This window comes from Salvelinus alpinus, chromosome 1, assembly GCF_045679555.1.
Source record: "Salvelinus alpinus chromosome 1, SLU_Salpinus.1, whole genome shotgun sequence".
In the NCBI taxonomy this organism is placed as follows: Eukaryota; Metazoa; Chordata; class Actinopteri; order Salmoniformes; family Salmonidae; genus Salvelinus; species Salvelinus alpinus.
In genome coordinates, this window is record NC_092086.1 from 55,178,871 (window position 1) to 55,199,772 (window position 20,902).

The window sequence follows — 20,902 nt, forward strand, 5'->3', positions numbered from 1 at the left end:
CCAGATACAATACTGTTTTACTGTAAAGAAATTGACAACAGACTTTCAGCATACTTATAGGGAGGACATTCAACAAGCACAGCACTTAAACAAATTACTTATGATTGGCTGAGAGAAATTCATGATAAAAAGATTGTGGGAGTTGTTTTGTTAGACGTCAGACGTAACTTGCCTAGTTAAATAAAGGTAAAAATAAATAAATAAAAAATGACACGTACACATGGATTTTATATTGCAGAATACACTATGGATTGGGGCAGTTAGAGTACTCCTGGCATCTGCCAAACCCCAAAAATAATACGCTTGTGGCTGTACCGTCGGGCCTAGTTAGTACTTGGAAACTCAAATTATTATTATTATTTAAAATATGTAAATAGTAAAGTACAGTACAGATACCCCCCAAAAACTACGTTAAAGTATTTTTACTTAAGTACTTTACACCACTACCATTTGGGATGTTGCCTTACTACAATTTCTGTCTGGCACCCGTATATGAGCTCTACTTGTGGTTACCGTAGACATGGGATTTACAGCATACATTTGACTATCACATGCACTTAGTTTACTGTACTATGGCCAAGACCTTTCACGTATGTGGTCCCGGGAACTATCCTGGCATTGCAAACACCATGCTCTACCAACTATACTACAGAATATCAAGTCAGGTGGAGTCCTGCTTGAGAGGAGTCTGTGTGGCAGATGGATATCATAGCATGCCATTGCCAAGCAGTGAGTTTGTACATATTAGGCAAATTTATAGCCCCCATTACAACATCAGTGGAATGGGCTGTGGTTTGAGGACAGGGTGTAGCTGGCCACCACTGCAGATTGAACCAAGAAAAAACCCTGGAATGCTCATTGCGTGTGTCTTGGCTGAGTGAGTGTTGTGGTGTGGCGGAAGACTTGTATTAAGTCAAGAGGAAAGTATATGCTCCTTGGGACAACACATAGAAAACCAGACCGAAGAGGGAACGCCTGCCCAGTGTGGTCGGGTTGCATTTAAACCACTAATGTCTCAGTCAACTCAACTATAGAAAAGGATAGGAATGCTCCATAATGCTTCATCAAAAAACAATCATGAAATATGTTGTTATTGCTGTGTTTTCTATGTCCAAAGGAGGCCCTAGTTATTTCAAGGGTGTTCTTGTGACATAGAGAATTGGGAGGTTGCCGACATGAACTCCACTCTAGCGCACTAACCGGTCCCTCCAACCATTATATTTTTATTGCCTTTGGCAGAAGGATACAATAATCCCTCAACACCCATAAGAACAGATGACAGGTCATATAACAATGGAGGTTGTTGAATTATGAAGACATGTATAATGGGTGTTGCCCTCTTCTCTTATGTACCTTTCCTTGCTCGACTGCAACTGTTTGACAGATGTGTGGCACCTTCAAGCTTGAGGTTGAGACAAAGATGTGTCAATATCTTTATTAACAAAGGGTTGCAAAGTGAATGTAAAATATGTATTGGTCAAATGTCATCCATGTTCAAGCAGAATATGTACATTTATTTGAATTACAAAACAAAATATAATGTAGCACCTTTTTAAACATTATTTAGCACCATAAGGAGACAAACGATCAAGTAACTTGAACAGCAAAACAGCTCTGAATTCATTGGAGCATTTTGTCATGAATAAAGGAAGAATAGTTCTCGAATTGTTACATCTCTACACCTGTGTCTACTAGCTAACGTTCTAAATTAAACGTTCACCCCTGAATGGCCAGCTTCTCAAAGCTAACTTCCTATCAAATCATTCCCCATTCTGACACAAAAACAACATTCAACGAAGTGCTGTGAGAAGAGGTTTGAACTTGGCTGAAGGATGCCACCTGTTGTTAAAAGCATTGACCTGCATGGTTAGGAATTGGTTTATGGGCCACAGTACTGTAAGTACTTGGAAGGGTTTTGGATAGCTTGCACTTTTTTTCCCCATTCCATTGAAAAGCAACTGTCTGTCACACTATTAAACACATACAGAATTATATTTGCAATTCAGTTCCAAATATAAAAGTCTTGCCTAGTCCTTCATTCACTCTCTGTATCTTTGCACTTAATCAACAGTTTATCTTTGTTTGATCTCTGGACTCCCTTCTGCATGTGAAATGAGGGTTGAGCTGTGTCTGGATGACTGACTAGAGGAAACTCACCTGCACCTCTGACATCCTGTTTTGAATCTTTACAAAAAACATCCCCCCTCCCTTTTACATACCTGTAAAGCCCATCTCGAACTCTCACACAGACATTCATAAACCTGCAGTAAAACCACACATTTGCAAGCAACTACAGTGTGATTTTAAAAACGATTGAAGGATGTTTTAGCACCATGTATTATGTAGGGTATTTCAGCAAAAGGCTACTCCTGGTAACTGGATTTGTGTTGACCTTAGCCTCAGAAATGCTCTATTTCCTGAAGCAATGTTACTGTTGGAGTTTTACTGGGTTTCACGCCATCACTTTTCAGAGTACCTGGCAAAATAGTATCACACAAGGAACATCTGATATTTCCGTAAAAATCCAAATTCCCTGATGTGCAAGGCGTCAAATCTCACAACACTTATCTCAGCTGCTGTCATTGAAGGAAATACTGCCAAGAGAACTGTTGGAATCAATCAATTCATCTTTCTACTTCAGAGGACTTCTTTGTGCTATTGAATACTTGATCCATGTCGACCCTATTTGAATGGTGCAATGGTACCCTATTCCAGCTGGCACTGTTAGTCTGCCACATCAGGTTCTGACTAGATAAGACCAAACAAAAACAGCACCAAACTGTAAATAAATGTTCTGTATCCTGTTACCAAGGGATCCCTGTTGAACTATTATCATATTATTCGTATTTGGCCTTATGAGATCAAATTTGCCTACTGTAGTGACTACTGTAGTCTTTTTCATTTATACAACTGTGCAACTCATATCCAGCTGGAAAATATCAGGATCTTATGAACAGATTTACCAGACAAAATTGATCAAGAGCTCAGAAACTGAACACACAAAAAAACAGCATATAAACTAGACTAGTGTCCAGACAAAACATCTGAGACAAATGACAGTATTAAGGCATAGCACCAATCTGGGAGTTTGGGAAGACAACCAGGCTTTCTTGCATCACTAATGGCTTCAAAGCACTTCAATTTGTGTGTCAGTTCACTGTGACAACTCCTAATAAAGCTAACAACCAACAGTGAAATCCATTACAGCCAGATGTTTATAAAGGGGTTTGTGTTTTTAAGGGGACATCTCATTCCTTGTGTCATAGGTCTTTTCCCTCCCAGCCTCCTTGTCAGCATATACATCTAATAATATTGCTCTTTCAATACAGGGGACAAGGAGTCTATGGATATGTATATGGAGTCATTACCTTACAAGCCCCCAGTATCCCTTTGCAGCGTATAGAGGCACTTAAAAGTAGGTGTGTGCATCAGTGAAAACCCTGCATAAAGAGGCCCCTCTTCCAATCGGAACCTCCTGAACTCTGACCTCTATCCCCCTCCCTTCATGTCAGTTGGGGATCATGTTCATTAGGGCACACCGTACCAAAACATTTTAAACATTTTGCAACGGAAAAAGAAAACAAGCACTTCTTCCTGGACAAGTCCAGATAATACCTCCCCGTTTGACACTGCTTAGAGCATTTTCTTCAGTTTTGTGCCTACTGAACACGACCCAGCAGGTCATCTCACTCCAGGGTGGACTTGATGAGGTATCCGTTGAAGGTGATGTAGATATCCACATCGTCACTATACACAGCGTTCTCCCTCTCCCTCTTGTACAGCCGGACCCACACCTCGTCATTGAGCTCAAGGGGCAACATAAGGCTCTGGCTCTGCATGATGGACCTCTCGCTGGGCTGGGCGTACACGATGGCCTGCTCCTTGTCATTCCTCATTATGTGCAAGTAGGTCTCCTTAAAGTTCCAGGTGTGGATGTTGACATTGAAGAAGTAGATCCCAGGGACATAGCAGTTGAACTTTCCTTTGAACATGTCGAAGTGGCCGTGGAGGTTGACGAACTCTGTGTCGAACACCAGGGCCTGGTAGTAGTCCACGCTGTGGAGGGACTTGCGACGCCCCACCGAGAAGGCTGCTTCCTGGGTCTTGCAGGGGTCCCCTGGGGGGCCCACCTGGCCCTTGGTTCCTTTGGGGCCCATGGGCCCTCGGGATCCAGTAGCGCCTTCCTCACCAGACTTCCCAGGTGTCCCCCTGTCCCCGCGGTTTCCCTTGTCCCCTGTGAGGCAAGATGGAAAATATACAGAACATGAGTCCTTAGAGAGCTATGGCACAGTAATGTAGACTAACGGTCCAAATGGGGTAATGTTGAGATTAAAGTTAGTACAACATGGATCATAAAAGACTATGTGTAGATAGATTGTTTATGATTTTCTCCAGATAGGAATGTTACGTAAACTTAGTCACTCCAGACTTCTCATAATTGTAGCCCATTCAGTATATGAGAATTTAGGGTTCCGGAGTTATGCTTATCTTTCACAGGGTATTTTTTTCTGCTACTTTATTTTTGGAAGGCCACAGCATGTTTTTCCAAGCCAGGTCATACTCTCTGGTGAGCACACGCACGCACGCACACACACACGCACACACACACACACACACAAACTGTTACGTTATTGGTCATGTTTTCAGCCACATAAGCAAGTTCAGTGCCAGGTTAATGTTCTGAAATAGCAGCAGACTTTTTAGCCTCTAGTCCACTGACTGGAGATTTTTTTTTACAGCATTCCTTCAATGAAAAGGTCCGTTTGAAACCCAACAACTTCGTTAAGTCCAGGGGCAGCCATTCTCCCCTGGTGAATCAAATGTACACCGAGCCAATCTTAGTGTCTAGAATCCTACCAAGTCTCTTAAATGTGTCAAATGCGAGCAGGGCCTAACTCTATAGGTATGTAGAGGTCCAATTGAGTAGAGCCTTGGATTGGAATACACATAATCATAATCCAATCAAATGGAATTCAGTCAGTGTGTACAGGATAGCCTGGTCCCAGATCTTTTTGTGATGTTTGGCAAACTGTTTAGTCTTTGGAATGACAACCACCATAGGAGTTGGCAAAACAACACAAAGAGACCTGGGATCAAGCTATGTGTGTTGCAGGTGTAAAGGCACAATCCAGGCGCACCTTTGAGGATGGTCATGTTGATGTAGGTGCGGACTTCAGGCATCTGGTTCAGGTCACTCTTTTGGTCCCCCGTCTGAGGGGCTGGGGGGCCCTTCTGTAGCTCCAGGTCGTCACAGCAGCGGCGGCAGGGGGCAGGAGGGGCACCTCCGGGGGACGGGACAGCGATGACCAGGGGGAGGAACAGGAGGACGGGGCTCAGGAGGAGGAGGTGGTCAAACATGGTTGCTGCACCTGAGAGGACAAGGAAAGGCAACAGGCAGATTAGACACAACCTTTGTGCTGTAAATGCGGTAAATCTTTGGACAAGGAGAGTTATTTGAGGGTATTATATCCAAGATTGGCTTATACCGAAGTCCCATTGACAGTGGTGTTTGTTATTATAAACATGAAGGTACAGTTGTAAATTGGTCCTGCTGACAGAATAAATAAAGCACTCATAGTGGAGAGAAATACCATTTAATTCCAGTATCATATGAGATTCTACATTGTTGTCTATTACATAACTCAAATATTAAAGGCTCGATTCAATGCGTAGCGCAATAGAAACTTAAAAGCAATGTTACCACATGAGTGGAGACTGCATTCACGGTAAACACTGCATATGTAGGCTGAATCGGAAATTACTTTTACATTTAATTCATGCTATAGTGCTGAACTTCGGCGACACAGATTGACTCGAGCATGAAGAAAAAACAAGTATGACAAAGAGGTATTTATGTTATCCCATGAGTAGGGTATACTACACTGCTCAAAAAAATAAAGGGAACACTAAAATAACACATCCTAGATCTGAATGAATGAACTATTCTTATTAAATACTTTTTTCTTTACATAGTTGAATGTGCTGACAACAAAATCACACAAAAATTATCAATGGAAATCAAATTTATCAGCCCATGGAGGTCTGGATTTGGAGTCACACTCAAAATTAAAGTGGAAAACCACACTACAGGCTGATCCAACTTTGATGTAATGTCCTTAAAACAAGTCAAAATGAGGCTCAGTAGTGTGTGTGGCCTCCACGTGCCTGTATGACCTCCCTACAACGCCTGGGCATGCTCCTGATGAGGTGGCGGATGGTCTCCTGAGGGATCTCCTCCCAGACCTGGACTAAAGCATCCGCCAACTCCTGGGGAGTCTGTGGTGCAACGTGGCGTTGGTGGATGGAGCGAGACATGATGTCCCAGATGTGCTCAATTGGATTCAGGTCTGGGGAACGGGCGGGCCAGTCCATAGCATCAATGCCTTCCTCTTGCAGGAACTGCTGACACACTCCAGCCACATGAGGTCTAGCATTGTCTTGCATTAGGAGGAACCCAGGGCCAACCAGCATACCAGCATATGGTATCACAAGGGGTCTGAGGGTCTCATCTCGGTACCTAATGGCAGTCAGGCTACCTCTGGCGAGCACATGGAGGGCTGTGCGGCCCCCCAAAGAAATGCCACCCCACACCATGACTGACCCACCGCCAAACCGGTCATGCTGGAGGATGTTGCAGGCAGCAGAACGTTCTCCACGGCGTCTCCAGACTGTCACGTCTGTCACATGTGCTCAGTGTGAACCTGCTTTCATCTGTGAAGAGCACAGGGCACCAGTGGCGAATTTGCCAATCTTGGTGTTCTCTGGCAAATGCCAAACGTCCTGCACAGTGTTGGGCTGTAAGCACAACCCCCACCTGTGGACGTCGGGCCCTCATACCACCCTCATGGAGTCTGTTTCTGACCGTTTGAGCAGACACATGCACATTTGTGGCCTGCTGGAGGTCATTTTGCAGGGCTCTGGCAGTGCTCCTCCTGCTCCTTCTTGCACAAAGGCGGAGGTAGCGGTCCTGCTCCTGGGTTGTTGCCCTCCTACGGCCTCCACCACGTCTCCTGATGTACTGGCCTGTCTCCTGGTAGCGCCTCCATGCTCTGGACACTACGCTGACAGACACAGCAAACATTCTTGCCACAGCTCGCATTGATGTGCCATCCTGGATGAGCTGCACTACCTGAGCCACTTGTGTGGGTTGTAGACTCTCGTCTCATGCTACCATTAGAGTGAAAGCACCGCCAGCATTCAAAAGTGACCAAAACATCAGCCAGGAAGCATAGGAACTGAGAAGTGGTCTGTGGTCACCACCTGCAGAACCACTCCTTTATTGGGGGTGTCTTGCTAATTGCCTATAATTTCCACCTGTTGTCTATTCCATTTGCACAACAGCATGTGAAATTTATTGTCAATCAGTGTTGCTTCCTAAGTGGACAGTTTGATTTCACAGAAGTGTGATTGACTTGGAGTTACATTGTGTTGTTTAAGTGTTCCCTTTATTTTTTTGAGCAGTATATATATATATATATATATATACGGTTGAAGTCGGAAGTTTACATACACCTTAGCCAAATACATTTAAACTCAGTTTTTCACAATTCCTGACATTTAATCCTAAAAATTCCCTGTCTTAGGTCAGTTAGGATCACCACTTTATTTTAAGAACGTGAAATGTCAGAATAATAGTTGAGAGAATGATTTATTTCAGCATTTATTTATTTCATCACATTCCCAGTGGGTCAGAAGTTTACATACACTCAATTAGTATTTGGCAGCGTTGCCTTTAAATTGTTTAACTTGGGTCAAACGTTTCGGGTGGCCATCCACAAGCTTCCCATGGTAAGTTGGGTGAATATCATCCCATTCCTCCTGACAGAGCTGGTGTAACTGAATCAGGTTTGTAGGCATACTTACACGCACACGCTTTTTCAGTTCTGCCCACATATTTTCTATAGAATTGAGGTCAGGGCTTTATGAAGGCCACTCCAAAACCTTGACTTTGTTGTCCTCGAGCCATTTTGACACAACTTTGGAAGTATGCTTGGGGTCATTGTCCATTTGGAAGACCCATTTGCGACCAAGCTTTAACTTCCTGACTGATGTCTGGAGATGTTGCTTCAAAATATCCACATCATTTATTTCCTCTTGATGCCATCTATTTTGTGAAGTGCACCAGTCCCTCCTGCAGCAAAGCACCCCCACAACATGATGCTGCCACCCCCGTGCTTCACGGTTGGGATGGTGTTCTTTGGCTTGCAAGCCTCCCCCTTTTTCCTCCAAACATAACAATGGTCATTATGGTCAAACAGTTCTATTTTTGTTTCATTAGACCAGAAGATATTTCTCCAAAAAGAACGATATTTGGGCCTCCCGGGTGGCGCAGTGGTCTAGGGCACTGCATCGCAGCGCTAGCTGCGCCACCAGACACTCTGGGTTTGCGCCCAGGCTCTGTCGCAGCCAGCCGCGACCGGGATGTCCGTGGGGCGACGCACAATTGGCCTAGCGTCGTCCGGGTTAGGGAGGGTTTGGCCGGTAGGGATATCCTTGTCTCATCGCGCACCAGCGACTCCTGTGGCGGGCCGGGCGCAGTGCGCGCTAACCAAGGGAGCCAGGTGCACGGTGTTTTCTCCGACACATTGGTGCGGCTAGCTTCCGGGTTGGAGGCGCGCTGTGTTAAGAAGCAGTGTGGCTTGGTTGGGTTGTGTTTTGGAGGACACATGGCTTTCGACCTTCGTCTCTCCCGAGCCCGTACGGGAGTTGTAGCAATGAGACAAGATAGTAATTACTAGCAATTGGATACCACGAAAACTGGGGAGAAAAGGGGGTAGAATTAAAAAAAGAACGATCTCTGTCTCCATGTGCAGTTGCAACCAGTCGTCTGTCTTTTTTTATGGCGGTTTTGGAGCAGTGGCTTCTTCTTTGCTGAGCGGCCTTTCAGGTTATGTTGATATAGAACTTGTTTTACTGTGGATATAGATACTTTGTTTCCTCCAGCATCTTCACAAGGTCCTTTGCTGTTGTTCTGGGATTGATTTGCACTTTTCGCACCAAAGTACATTAATCTGTAGGAGACAGAACGCGTCTCCTTCCTGAGCGGTATGATGGCTGCATGGTCCCATGGTGTTTATACTTGCGTACTATTGTTTGTACATATGAACGTGGTACCTTCAGGCATTTGGAAATTGCTCCCAAGGATGAACCAGACTCGTGGAGGTCTACAATTATTTTTCTGAGGTCTTGGCTGATTTCTTTAGATTTTCCCATGATGTCAAGCAAAGAGGCACTGACTTTGAAGGTAGGCTTCGAAATACATCCACAGGTACAACTCCAATTGATTCAAATGATGTCAATTAGCCTATCAGAAGCTTCTAAAGCCATTACATCATTTTCTGGAATTTTCCAAGCTGTTTAAAGGCACTGTCAACTTAGTGTATGTAAACTTTTGACCCACTAGAATTGTGATACAGTGAATTATAAGTGAAATAATCTGTGCGTAAACAATTGTTGGAAAAATTACTTGTGTCATGCACAAAGTAGATGTCCTAACCGACTTGTCAAAACTATAGTTTGTTCACAAGACATTGGTGGAGTGGTTGATAAACAAGTTTTAATGACTCCAACCTAAGTGTATGTAAACTTCTGACTTCCACTGTAAATATATACACAGTAAAAATCAAAGTTTGGACACACCTACTTACTCAAGGGTTTTTCTATATTGTTACAATTTTCTACATTGTATAGTGAAGACATCACAACTATGAAATAACACATATTGAATCATGTAGTACCAAAAAAGTGTTATACAAATCAAAATATATCTTATAACTGAGATTCTTCGAAGTAGCCACCCTTTGCCTTGATGATAGCTTTGCACACCCTTGGCATTATCTCAACCAGCTTCACCTGGAATGCTTTTCCAACAGTCCTGAAGGAGTTCCCACATATGCTGAGCACTTGTTGGCTACTTTTCCTTCACTCTGTGGTCCAACTCATCCCAAACCATCTCATGATGGGTTTTGCGACTGGACTTGAAGAAAGTTTCAAAGGTCTTGAAATTTTCCAGATTGACTGACCTTCATCTCTTAAAGTAATGATGGACTGTCATTTCGCTTTGCTTATTTGAGCTGTTCTTGCCATAATATGGACTTGGTCTGTTTCCAAATAGGGCTATCTTCTGTATACTACCCCTACCTTGTGTAACGGTGGAATAACCCGCACCGGGCTATGCACACGTACAGGAGACACCGTGCGCTCTACTGCGTAACACGGTGTCTGCCCGTACTCTCGCTCTCCACGGTAAGTACAGGGAGTGGGCGCAGGTCTCCTACCTGACTTCGCCACTCTCCCTTCTAGCCCCCCCCCCCCCCCCAAGAAAGTTTTGGGGTTTACTCACAGGCTTTTCGGGCTTCCAGCCACGTCTCCTAGCTGCCTCCTCAAACCACCGCTCCTGGGCTTTAGCTGCCTCCCTCTCTTCCTGAGAGCGGCGATTCTCTCCTGCCTTAGCCCAGGGTCCTTCTCCATTCAATATCTGCTCCCAAGTCCACGAGTCCTGGTTTCGCTGTTGAGCTCTCCCCCGCCGCTTGGTCCTAGGTTGGTGGGTGATTCTGTAACGGTTCTCCTCCTCCTCTTCATCCGAAGAGGAGGAGCAAGGATTCGACCAAGGTGCAGCGAGGTGTGATGACATATTGAAATTTATTTAAAGACGAAGACGAACACGAAAAAACACTTGGAAAATTACAAAATAACAAAACGACGTAGACAGACCTGAACATGGAACTTACATAACTACACGAAGAACTCACGAACAGGAACAGACTACATCAAACGAACGAACAAACGCTACAGTCCCGTGTGGTGCGCAGACACAGACACGGAAGACAATCACCCACAAACAAACAGTGTGAACAGCCAACCTATATATGGTTCTCAATCAGAGGAAAACGTCAAACACCTGTCTCTGATTGAGAACCATATAAGGCTAATTACAAGTGACCTAAACATAGAAACACAAAACATAGAATGCCCACCCCAACTCACGCCCTGACCAACTAAACACATACAAAATAAACATAAAACAGGTCAGGAACGTGACAGAACCCCCCCCTCAAGGTGAGAACTCCGGACGCACCACCAAAAGTCTAGGGGAGGGTCTGGGTGGGCATCTGTCCACGGTGGTGGCTCAGGCTCTGGGCGTGGTTCCCTTCCCACCATAATACATCCCCGCTTCTTTATCCCCCTCACAATGCCCACCCTCCAACTAACCCCACCTAAATTAAGGGGCAGCACCGGAATGAGGGGCAACACCGGAATGAGGGGCAACACCGGAATGAGGGGCGGATCCTGGCTGGCTGGCTCTGGCGGATCCTGGCTGGCTCTGGCGGATCCTGGCTGGCTGGCTCTGGCGGATCCTGGCTGGCTGGCTCTGGCGGATCCTGGCTGGCTGGCTCTGGCGGATCCTGGCTGGCTGGCTCTGGCGGATCCTGGCTGGATGACGGCTCTAGACGCTCATGGCTCGCTGACGGCTCTGGCTGCTCATGGCTCGCTGACGGCTCTGGCTGCTCATGGCTCGCTGACGGCTCTGGCAGATCCTGGCTCGCTGACGGCTCTGGCTGCTCATGGCTCGCTGACGGCTCTGGCTGCTCATGGCTCGCTGACGGCTCTGGCTGCTCATGGCTCGCTGGCGGCTCTGGCAGATCCTGTCTGGTTGGCGGCTCTGGCAGATCCTGTCTGGTTGGCGGCTCTGGCAGATCCTGTCTGGTTGGCGGCTCTGGCAGATCCTGTCTGGTTGGCGGCTCTGGCAGATCCTGTCTGGTTGGCGGCTCTGGCGGATCCTGACTGACGAATGGCTCTAGCGGCTCCTGACTGACGAACGGCTCTGACGGCTCGGGACAGACGGGCGGCTCTAATGGCTCGGGACAGACGGATGGCTCAGACGGCACTGGGCAGACGGATGGCTCAGATGGCGCTGGGGAGACGGATGGCTCAGATGGCGCTGGGGAGACGGATGGCCCAGATGGCGCTGGGGAGACGGATGGCTCAGATGGCGCTGGGGAGACGGATGGCTCAGATGGCGCTGGGGAGACGGATGGCTCAGACGGCGCTGGGGAGACTACAGACTCTAGCCGACTGAGGCGCACTGTAGGCCTGGTGCATGGTGCCGGAACTGGAGGCACTGAGCTGGAGACACGCACCATAGGGAGAGTGCGTGGAGGAGGAACAGGGCTCTGGAAACGCACTGGAAGCCTGGTGCGTGGTGTAGGCACTGGTGGTACTGGGCTGGGGCGGGAAAGTGGCGCCAGAAATACCGGACCGTGCAGGCGTACTGGCTCCCTTGAGCATTGAGCCTGCCCAACCTTACCTGGCTGAATGCTCCCCGTCGCCTGACCAGTGCGGGGAGGTGGAATAACCCGCACCGGGCTATGTAGGCGAACCGGGGACACCATGCGTAAGGATGGTGCCATGTATGCCGGCCCGAGGAGACGCACTGGAGACCAGACGCGTTGAGCCGGCTTCATGACACCTGGCTCAATGCCCAATCTAGCCCTACCAGTGCGGGGAGGTGGAATAACCCGCACCGGGCTATGCACACGTACAGGAGACACCGTGCGCTCTACTGCGTAACACGGTGTCTGCCCGTACTCTCGCTCTCCACGGTAAGTACAGGGAGTGGGCGCAGGTTTCCTACCTGACTTCGCCACTCTCCCTTCTAGCCCCCCCCCAAGAAATGTTTGGGGTTTACTCACAGGCTTTTCGGGCTTCCAGCCACGTCTCCTAGCTGCCTCCTCAAACCACCGCTCCTGGGCTTTAGCTGCCTCCCTCTCTTCCTGAGAGCGGCGATTCTCTCCTGCCTTAGCCCAGGGTCCTTCTCCATTCAATATCTGCTCCCAAGTCCACGAGTCCTGGTTTCGCTGTTGAGCTCTCCCCCGCCGCTTGGTCCTAGGTTGGTGGGTGATTCTGTAACGGTTCTCCTCCTCCTCTTCATCCGAAGAGGAGGAGCAAGGATTCGACCAAAATGCAGCGAGGTGTGATGACATATTGAAATTTATTTAAAGACGAAGACGAACACGAAAAAACACTTGGAAAATTACAAAATAACAAAACGACGTAGACAGACCTGAACATGGAACTTACATAACTACACGAAGAACTCACGAACAGGAACAGACTACATCAAACGAACGAACAAACGTTAGTCCCGTGTGGTGCGCAGACATAGACACGGAAGACAATCACCCACAAACAAACAGTGTGAACAGCCAACCTATATATGGTTCTCAATCAGAGGAAAACGTCAAACACCTGTCTCTGATTGAGAACCATATAAGGCTAATTACAAGTGACCTAAACATAGAAACACAAAACATAGAATGCCCACCCCAACTCACGCCCTGACCAACTAAACACATACAAAATAAACATAAAACAGGTCAGGAACGTGACACCTTGTAACACCACTGATTGGCTCAAACACATTAAGAAGGAAAGAAATTCCACAAATTAACTTTTAACAACGCATACCTTTTAATTGAAATGCATTCCAGGTGACTACCTCATGAAGCTGGTTGAATGCCAAGAGTGTGCAAAGCTGTCATCAAGGCAAAGGGTGGCTACTTTGAAGAATCTCAAATATGATATATATTACATTTATTTAACACTTTTTTGGTTACTACATGATGCCATATGTGTTATTTAATAGTTTTGATGTCTTCACTATTATTCTACAATGTAGAAAATAGTACAAATATAGAAAAACCCTTGAATGAGTAGGTGTGTCCAAACTTTTGACTGGTACTGTATATATATTATATAGTCTCTCAAAATCATTGTAATTTGGTTAACCTTAAAAATCTAAATGAAAATTATTCAAATCTACAAGTCACAATTCAACCAGAGAGTGCCCTTAGATAGTGGGAAAAGGCCGCACTTGACCACTGCACTTGAATCATTCCCATGGTGATTGGCTAAGCCTGCTAACCTGTGAAACCACACACTATTGCAGAGACTTTGACATTGCCGGCCTCAATTGATATGGTGAAAACAATACCTTTGTCAGATAACACAGTGAAACTAAGAATTGATGCTATAGCTATCAATCAAAAGGAAACTGACTGAACAACTTTATTCTCTCCAAATGGATGTTAGCTGTGAGGGCCGAGATGCCCATGCATTGACCTTTGTTCGCTACATGTCGTCGGATGCTTTTCATGAGGACATACTGTTCTGTCTCAGTATTCCCGAGCATGAAACGGCACAGGGGATGATTAGTGTGCTGCGTGGCTATATTGACGGAAAAGAGATTCCATGGGATTGAATAGTGGGATTTTGCGCAGATGGGGCTCCATCTATCACGGGATGGCGTGCAGGCCTCTGCACTCTAGTTATCCTGTCTAGCGGAGCCCCCTCGCCAACAGCCAATGAAATTGCAGGGCGCCAAATTCAATCAACAGAAATCTCATAATTCAATTTTCTCAAACATACAAGTATTAGACACCATTTTAAAGATAAAATTCTCGTTAATCCAACCACAGTGTCCGATTTCAAAAAAGCTTTTCGGCGAAAGCAGAACATATCATTATGTTAGGTCAGCAACTAGTCACAGAAAGCATACAGCGATTTTTCAACCAAAGAGAGGAGTCACAAAAAGCAGAAATATTGATAGAATTAATCACTAACCTTTGATATTCTTCATCAGATGACACTCCTGGGACAACATGTTACACAATACATGTATGATTTGTTCGATCAAGTTCATATTTTTATCCAAAAACCTCAGTTTACATTTGGCTTTGCCTCCAAAACATCCCGTGAATTTGCACAGAGCCACATCAAATCACAGAAATACTCATAATAAACATAAATAAAAGATACAAGTGTTATTCACAGATTTAAAGATATACTTCTCCTTAATGCAACCGCTGTGTCAGATTTCAAAAAAACTTTACGGAAAAAGCAAACCATGCAATAATCTGAGTACGGCCCTCAGAAAACAACACAACCCAAGAACATATCCGCCATGTTGGAGTCAACATAAGTCAGAAATAGCATTATAAAAATTCACTTACCTTAGATGATCTTCGTCAGAATGCACTCCCAGGAATCTCAGTTCCACAATAAATGTTTGATTTGTTCCATAAAGTCCATCATTTATGTCCAAATTCCTCCTTGTTGTTAGAGCGTTCAGTACACAATCTAAACCCACGACGCACGGGCAGGTCCAGGCAAAAGTTCAGACGAAAAGTCATATTACAGTCCGTAGAAACATGTCAAACAAAGTATAGAATCAATCTTTAGGATGTTTTTAACATAAATCTTCAATAATGTTCCAACCGGAGAATTCCTTTGTCTGTAGAAAAGCTATGGAACAGAGCTCGCTCTCACGTGAACGAGCGTCACGAGCTCAAAGCATTCTGCCAGACCTCTGACTCATTCCTCTCTCATTCAGCCCCACTTCACAGTAGAAGCATCAGACAGGGTTCTAAAGACTGTTGACATCTAGTGGAAGTCTTAGGAAGTGCAACATGACCCATATCCCACTGAATCTTCAATAGGGAATGAGTTGAAAAACGACCAACCTCAGATTTCCCACTTCCTGGTTGGATTTTTTCTCAGGTTTTTGCCTGCCATGAGTTCTGTTATACTCACAGACATCATTCAAACAGTTTTAGAAACTTCAGATTGTTTTCTATCCAAATATACTAACAATATGCATATATTAGCAACTGGGCCTGAGTAGCAGGCAGTTTACTCTGTGCACGCTTTTCATCCAAACGTGAAAATGCTGACCCCTATCCATAACAAGATTTATACATGTTTCTCCCTCTGCCATATGGATGCATTGTATGATACACCCACTGAGCTATAACGGGTACACCGAGAGCAACTTGTGGCAAAAGAGCTGAGCGCAGAACTCAGAGATTTAAGCAGCAGGTGACTTTGATTGCAAACTACATTGCACACGCCTGTTTGCAAAACTTTGTGGAGATATGGGATCAGAGCATGACAATGTTCTATTTCACACTGAGGCTTGTTGGTTATCGAGGGGGAGTGTTGGAAAGATTTTTTTGAATTGAGAGAGGAACTGTTGTCATTCGCAATGGAAGTAAATCTTTCTGTGTAATGACAATTTAAATTTCTCTCCTTGCCTATGTAACAGACATATTTGTGAAACTGAACGAACTGAACGCAAGCATGGAGGGGAAATACAAAACATTTCTACAGATGAGTGACCAAATGGATTTTGCTGATATAACTGTGACCTTGGTTTAGTTGACATGCCAGTAAGTGAAATTGAGCAGCTGATCGAGCTGTCATGTGACTGAATGCTGTAGACAAGGCATTCACGGGTCACTATGGAGGAGTTTTGGTTTGACTCAAAGGGAATACTGAATACTCCCTCCGAATATTAAAACTCATGGTACGCTCATTCAGTGCTCTCGTCTGTAGTAGAAGAAAATACATTTGATCCAGGTTGGATGTGACAGGAGAGATGAGGTGCGCACTGTACACCACACCCCCTGACTTTGAGAAGCTCCGACGCGACATGGATCAAGCTAATTAGGGGTGGTGAGATAAGAGAAATGATGTCAGACTAATTTGCAATTGACTGTCATAGCCCCACATTAAAAGTATGTGATTGTGATTCGAGAACACAGCCAGAAATACAGTTAGAATGTTTTACAATGGACTGCCATAGCCCCAATTAACAAAGTAAACATTGGCTGTTAATTACATTAATTTTTTTCACATGGTTGGGGTTGCAATAATTTTCAGATATCAAAATGTGGTCGTGGGCAAAAAGAAGTTTGGGAACCCCCTGCTATAGTGGTTTAATGAATATCCACATGAATAAGATGGAAAAAAAACATCTATAATATCAGAGTCTGCTTAGTAACTGAATTATTACGTGTCCCACTGCTGTTCCAGGAGAGTGGGAAAAAGAGGATTTTGGATCCAGAGAAAACATACCATACATTTGCATAGAGGGGAGCAGGGAAGGTTTAGGAATGATGAACACGAGCCAGCTATGAACTCTCCATGAGACAGCAACCACTGTTGTTGTCTGCAGCTTCGATTCAAACCATGACCATTATTGGTCATTTTCAATGATGCCAGCCCTTTAGTCTCAGACAGACAGTGCAACACAGCTGTTATACTAAGGTGCCATTTTAGATCCATAGCTCATTGCAGTGACAGAACATAGGGCCAATGGTCCAATGAAAATCCACGGAAGAAACACTAGTGTGACTCTCATCCACAAACCAAAAGTATAGCAATGCTATAGCTTCTTCCATAATGTCCCTGGAATAAGTGTCCATGATCTGCAGACATCTGAATGATCTTGAAGGTCTTTTTCTGGGATTGTCCATTCAAAATCCAATCAAAGTTGACGGTCATATGCACGGGACACAGCATAGTTGTCTGTAGAAGGAAATGCTTCATCTCCGCGAAACATGTGAACCATGTAAACTTGTGAAGTGTACTGAGGTACAGTATCTTGATCATTTTTTGATTGTACAGGCTAGCTATGTGCCAAATGTTTCGTTACTACCGAAGGGTCAGAAATAACTACATTAATTTGATAGTAAGGAGTGCTTTAAATCGTTCAGCCTCTTTAGTTGACAGTTGTGCCACAGAGTTACATTTGACAGTTTAGAAGATGGACATTTATACGCCATCCCAAATTGCACCCTATACCCTGCATAGTGCAGTACTTCGGGCCCTGGTCAAAAAAGTTGTGCTCTATGGGAAAAGGGTGCCATTTGGGATGCACACTGGGTAGATCTCTAGAGCAAACAGAGCTTAAAGGCTGACTTCATGAATCAGGATTCAGCTGATCCAGCACACATTGTTTGAGTTAATATCCATACACTACAGCAAAGCTGGCCTGCAGTCCTGGACCAAGGGGTTGGTAACACAAGCATGGTTAATCAAGTTTGACTTGGCATATGACATGGTACAGTCTGGGTTTAAAGCTATATGATATGGTGGTGTGCTAGACTAGAGAACATGTTAATAAAGCCAGTGGAATGCATCAGTAGACTAATCTGCATTAGATAAATCATGTACATTAGGATCTCGGAGCAAGATGCCCCATACGGAAAAGTAATATGGACATATATGGCCTTACCTTACATTACCAAAATGAATTGGATACCTGCTTGTCGAACATCTCATTCCAAAATCATGGGCATTAATATGGAGTTGGTATCCCCTTTGCTGCTATAACAGCCTCCACTCTTCTGGGAAGGCTTTCCACTAGATGTGGGAACATTGCTGCAGGGACTTGCTTCCATTCAGCCACAAGAGCATTAGTGAGCTCGGGCACTGATGTTGGGCGATTAGGCCTGGCTCGCAGTTGGAGTTCCAATTCATCCCAAATGTGTTCGATGGGGTTGAGTTCAGGGTTCTTTGCAGGCCTGTCAAGTTCTTCCACACCAATCTCGACAAACCATTTCTGTATGGACTTCGCTTTGTGCATGGGGGCATTGTCATGCTGAAACAGGAAAGGGCCTTCCCCAAACTGTTGCCACAAAGTTGGAAGCACAGAATCGTCTAGAATGTCATTGTATGCTGTAGCGTTAATATTTCCCTTCACTGGAGCTAAGGGGCCTAGCCCGAACCATGAAAAACAGACCCAGACCATTATTCCTCCTCCACCAAACTTTACAGTGGGCACCATGCATTGGGGTAGGAAGCATTTTCCTGGCATCCGTCAAACCCAGATTCGTCTGTCGGACTGCCAGATGGTGAAGCGTGATTCGTCACTCCAGAGAACGCGTTTCCGCTGCTCCAGAGTCCAATGGCGGCGATCTTTACACCACTCCAGCTGATGCTTGGCATTACGCATGGTGATCTTAGGCTTGTGTGATGCTGCTAGGACATGGAAACCCATTTCATGAAGCTCCCGACGAACAGTTCTTGTGCTGACATTGCTTCCAGATGCAGTTTGGAACTTGTTTGGAAAGGTGGCATCCTATGACGGTGCAATGTTGAAAGTCACTGAGCTCTTCGGTAAAGCCATTCTACTGCAAATGTTTGTCTATGAAGATTGCATGGCTGTGTGCTCAATTTTATACACCTGTCATTAACGGGTGTGGCTGAAATAGCCGAAACCACTCATTTGAAGGGATCTCCACATACTTTTGTGTATATAGTGTATTTCACAGTGGTTTAAATGGTACAATGATTCTCTACACTATACTTGCTTGTTTTGTCACATAAACTGAAATGAGGCGAACTATTAGAATTTTAGCAACCAGGAAATGGCGGAGCGGTTTCTGCATAGTGCATTTTTAAAGGCCCAGTGCAGTCCAAAATTATATTTCCCTGTTTTTATATATATAATGAAACCGGAAAGGGTGAAACAGGAAAAATACTGTGAAATTTTGAAAATATTAAGCCGTTGAAGCTCATTTACTGCATTTCTATACTATTTAAAAAGTCTAAAATGCTATTTAGAAAACAGCAAAAACAAGCAAAAATGACCCCTACCATCCTGTAGCTTCATGTACCTCAGTCGACCTACAAACACATAGCCTATTAGCTATACAATTAGCCGCTACACATTAACTCAGCACCTGGATAACAAACTATAGTTTAATACATACAGAGGGAGGTATTCTACATGTTTTACCATACATTTTTGCCGTTTTAAAGCTAATTCCATGCAATTCTACCTATTTTGCCATGACTTATGTGAGAGTGACAATCAAAATCAATGGGGGCCAATTGGAGGTCAGGGCCCCTGGGCTCGTGCCCAGCGTTTACCTGTCAGTAATTCGGCCCCGATTACTACAAATGTAGATAGCTGGCTTGACTAACTAGGTAGAATCTCAATTGCACACCCCTCGCGTCCTCTCTCCTTCCCGAAACCCATTGCCTGAGAAAGGCAGAGATCCCTCCCCTCTGACCTTCTCCTCCAATGGGTTTTGAGAAGGAGGCGAGGAGAGTGTAATTATACCCTAGACTAATCCAAAAATGTTTTATGACATGGGCTAATTGAGTGACTGTCAGTGAGTGACATATAGCAAGAGGAAAACTGCGGATGCACGACTAAATTTCGAAATTGCACCTCGTCTATTCACTATTCTAACTCTCAACAGTAATTTGAGACCCTGACTGAGTTCCTAAAAAACAGTACGCAACTCCCTGTCCTCGTGTGTAATTACGGCCATGCCTGTATGGTCCTGTAGAGAGGCAGCCAACTATTGAAACTAGCTGCGGCGGCTGATATGCAACTTCACCAGCCCTCTGCTGCTGCTCTATCTTCCTCTCTGCAAATTCTGACGACGCCCATCAGTTAGACATTACGTTTAATGTAGCCAAATTAAAGATGCGGAACTGCGTGAGACGTGCACTCTTGGCATTGTGCAGAAGCTACCGCAGAATGACAGATAATGTGATTGATAGTAAAGCATGCTACTGTAACTTACCTCTCGTAGAAATCTTTGCAAGTGGTGTCGATCAACTGAGGAGAGAGAGAAAGGAGAGAGAGAGAGGGAGGGAAGGGGAGGGGGAGAATCCTGAGTCAGCCTCTCTCTCTCTAAAATTAAAATGCAATGTTGCCAAAGCAAAGTGATACACATAAAAGCAATGAAAACAACATCGACAACAATAAGATTAGCTACAAATACTAATCAAAAACTGGTAAACAGATCTTAATTTGATCTTAGTTTGTTACAGCACGAAAATAATCATGCAGCAACTGGAAATGTGAATTATTGTGTGGATTATAATTAATGGCCATTTTTGTAGGGGCTGATACATTTCTCATTGATGCAAATCAAGTCTTACATTTCAAAGTGGAAATTACAAACTTTAGAAGCCTTTTTTAAACTCAAATACACTTCAAGTTTGCAAATTCTTAGAAGCAAAAGAGTGATCAAACTAAGATCCTACATCCGTATGTACAGTATAACAAATAAAACAAGTAAATATCCAGAATCTAATTCCA

At 44.7% G+C, this 20,902-nt stretch overlaps 1 protein-coding gene across 1 annotated transcript; it reads right to left on the reverse strand.

Annotated features, from left to right (window-relative positions):
- Positions 1-1,420: 1,420 nt before the first annotated feature.
- On the reverse strand, positions 1,421-20,462 carry c1qtnf6a (C1q and TNF related 6a). The gene is made up of 3 exons (XM_071409883.1): positions 20,382-20,462; positions 5,139-5,369; positions 1,421-4,234 (listed from the first exon to the last, which is right to left on the reverse strand). Exons 2-3 carry the CDS (start codon positions 5,356-5,358, stop codon positions 3,687-3,689), a joined length of 768 nt encoding a protein of 255 aa, XP_071265984.1. The 5' UTR covers positions 5,359-5,369; positions 20,382-20,462; the 3' UTR covers positions 1,421-3,686.
- Between the last annotated feature and the right edge of the window lie 440 nt (positions 20,463-20,902).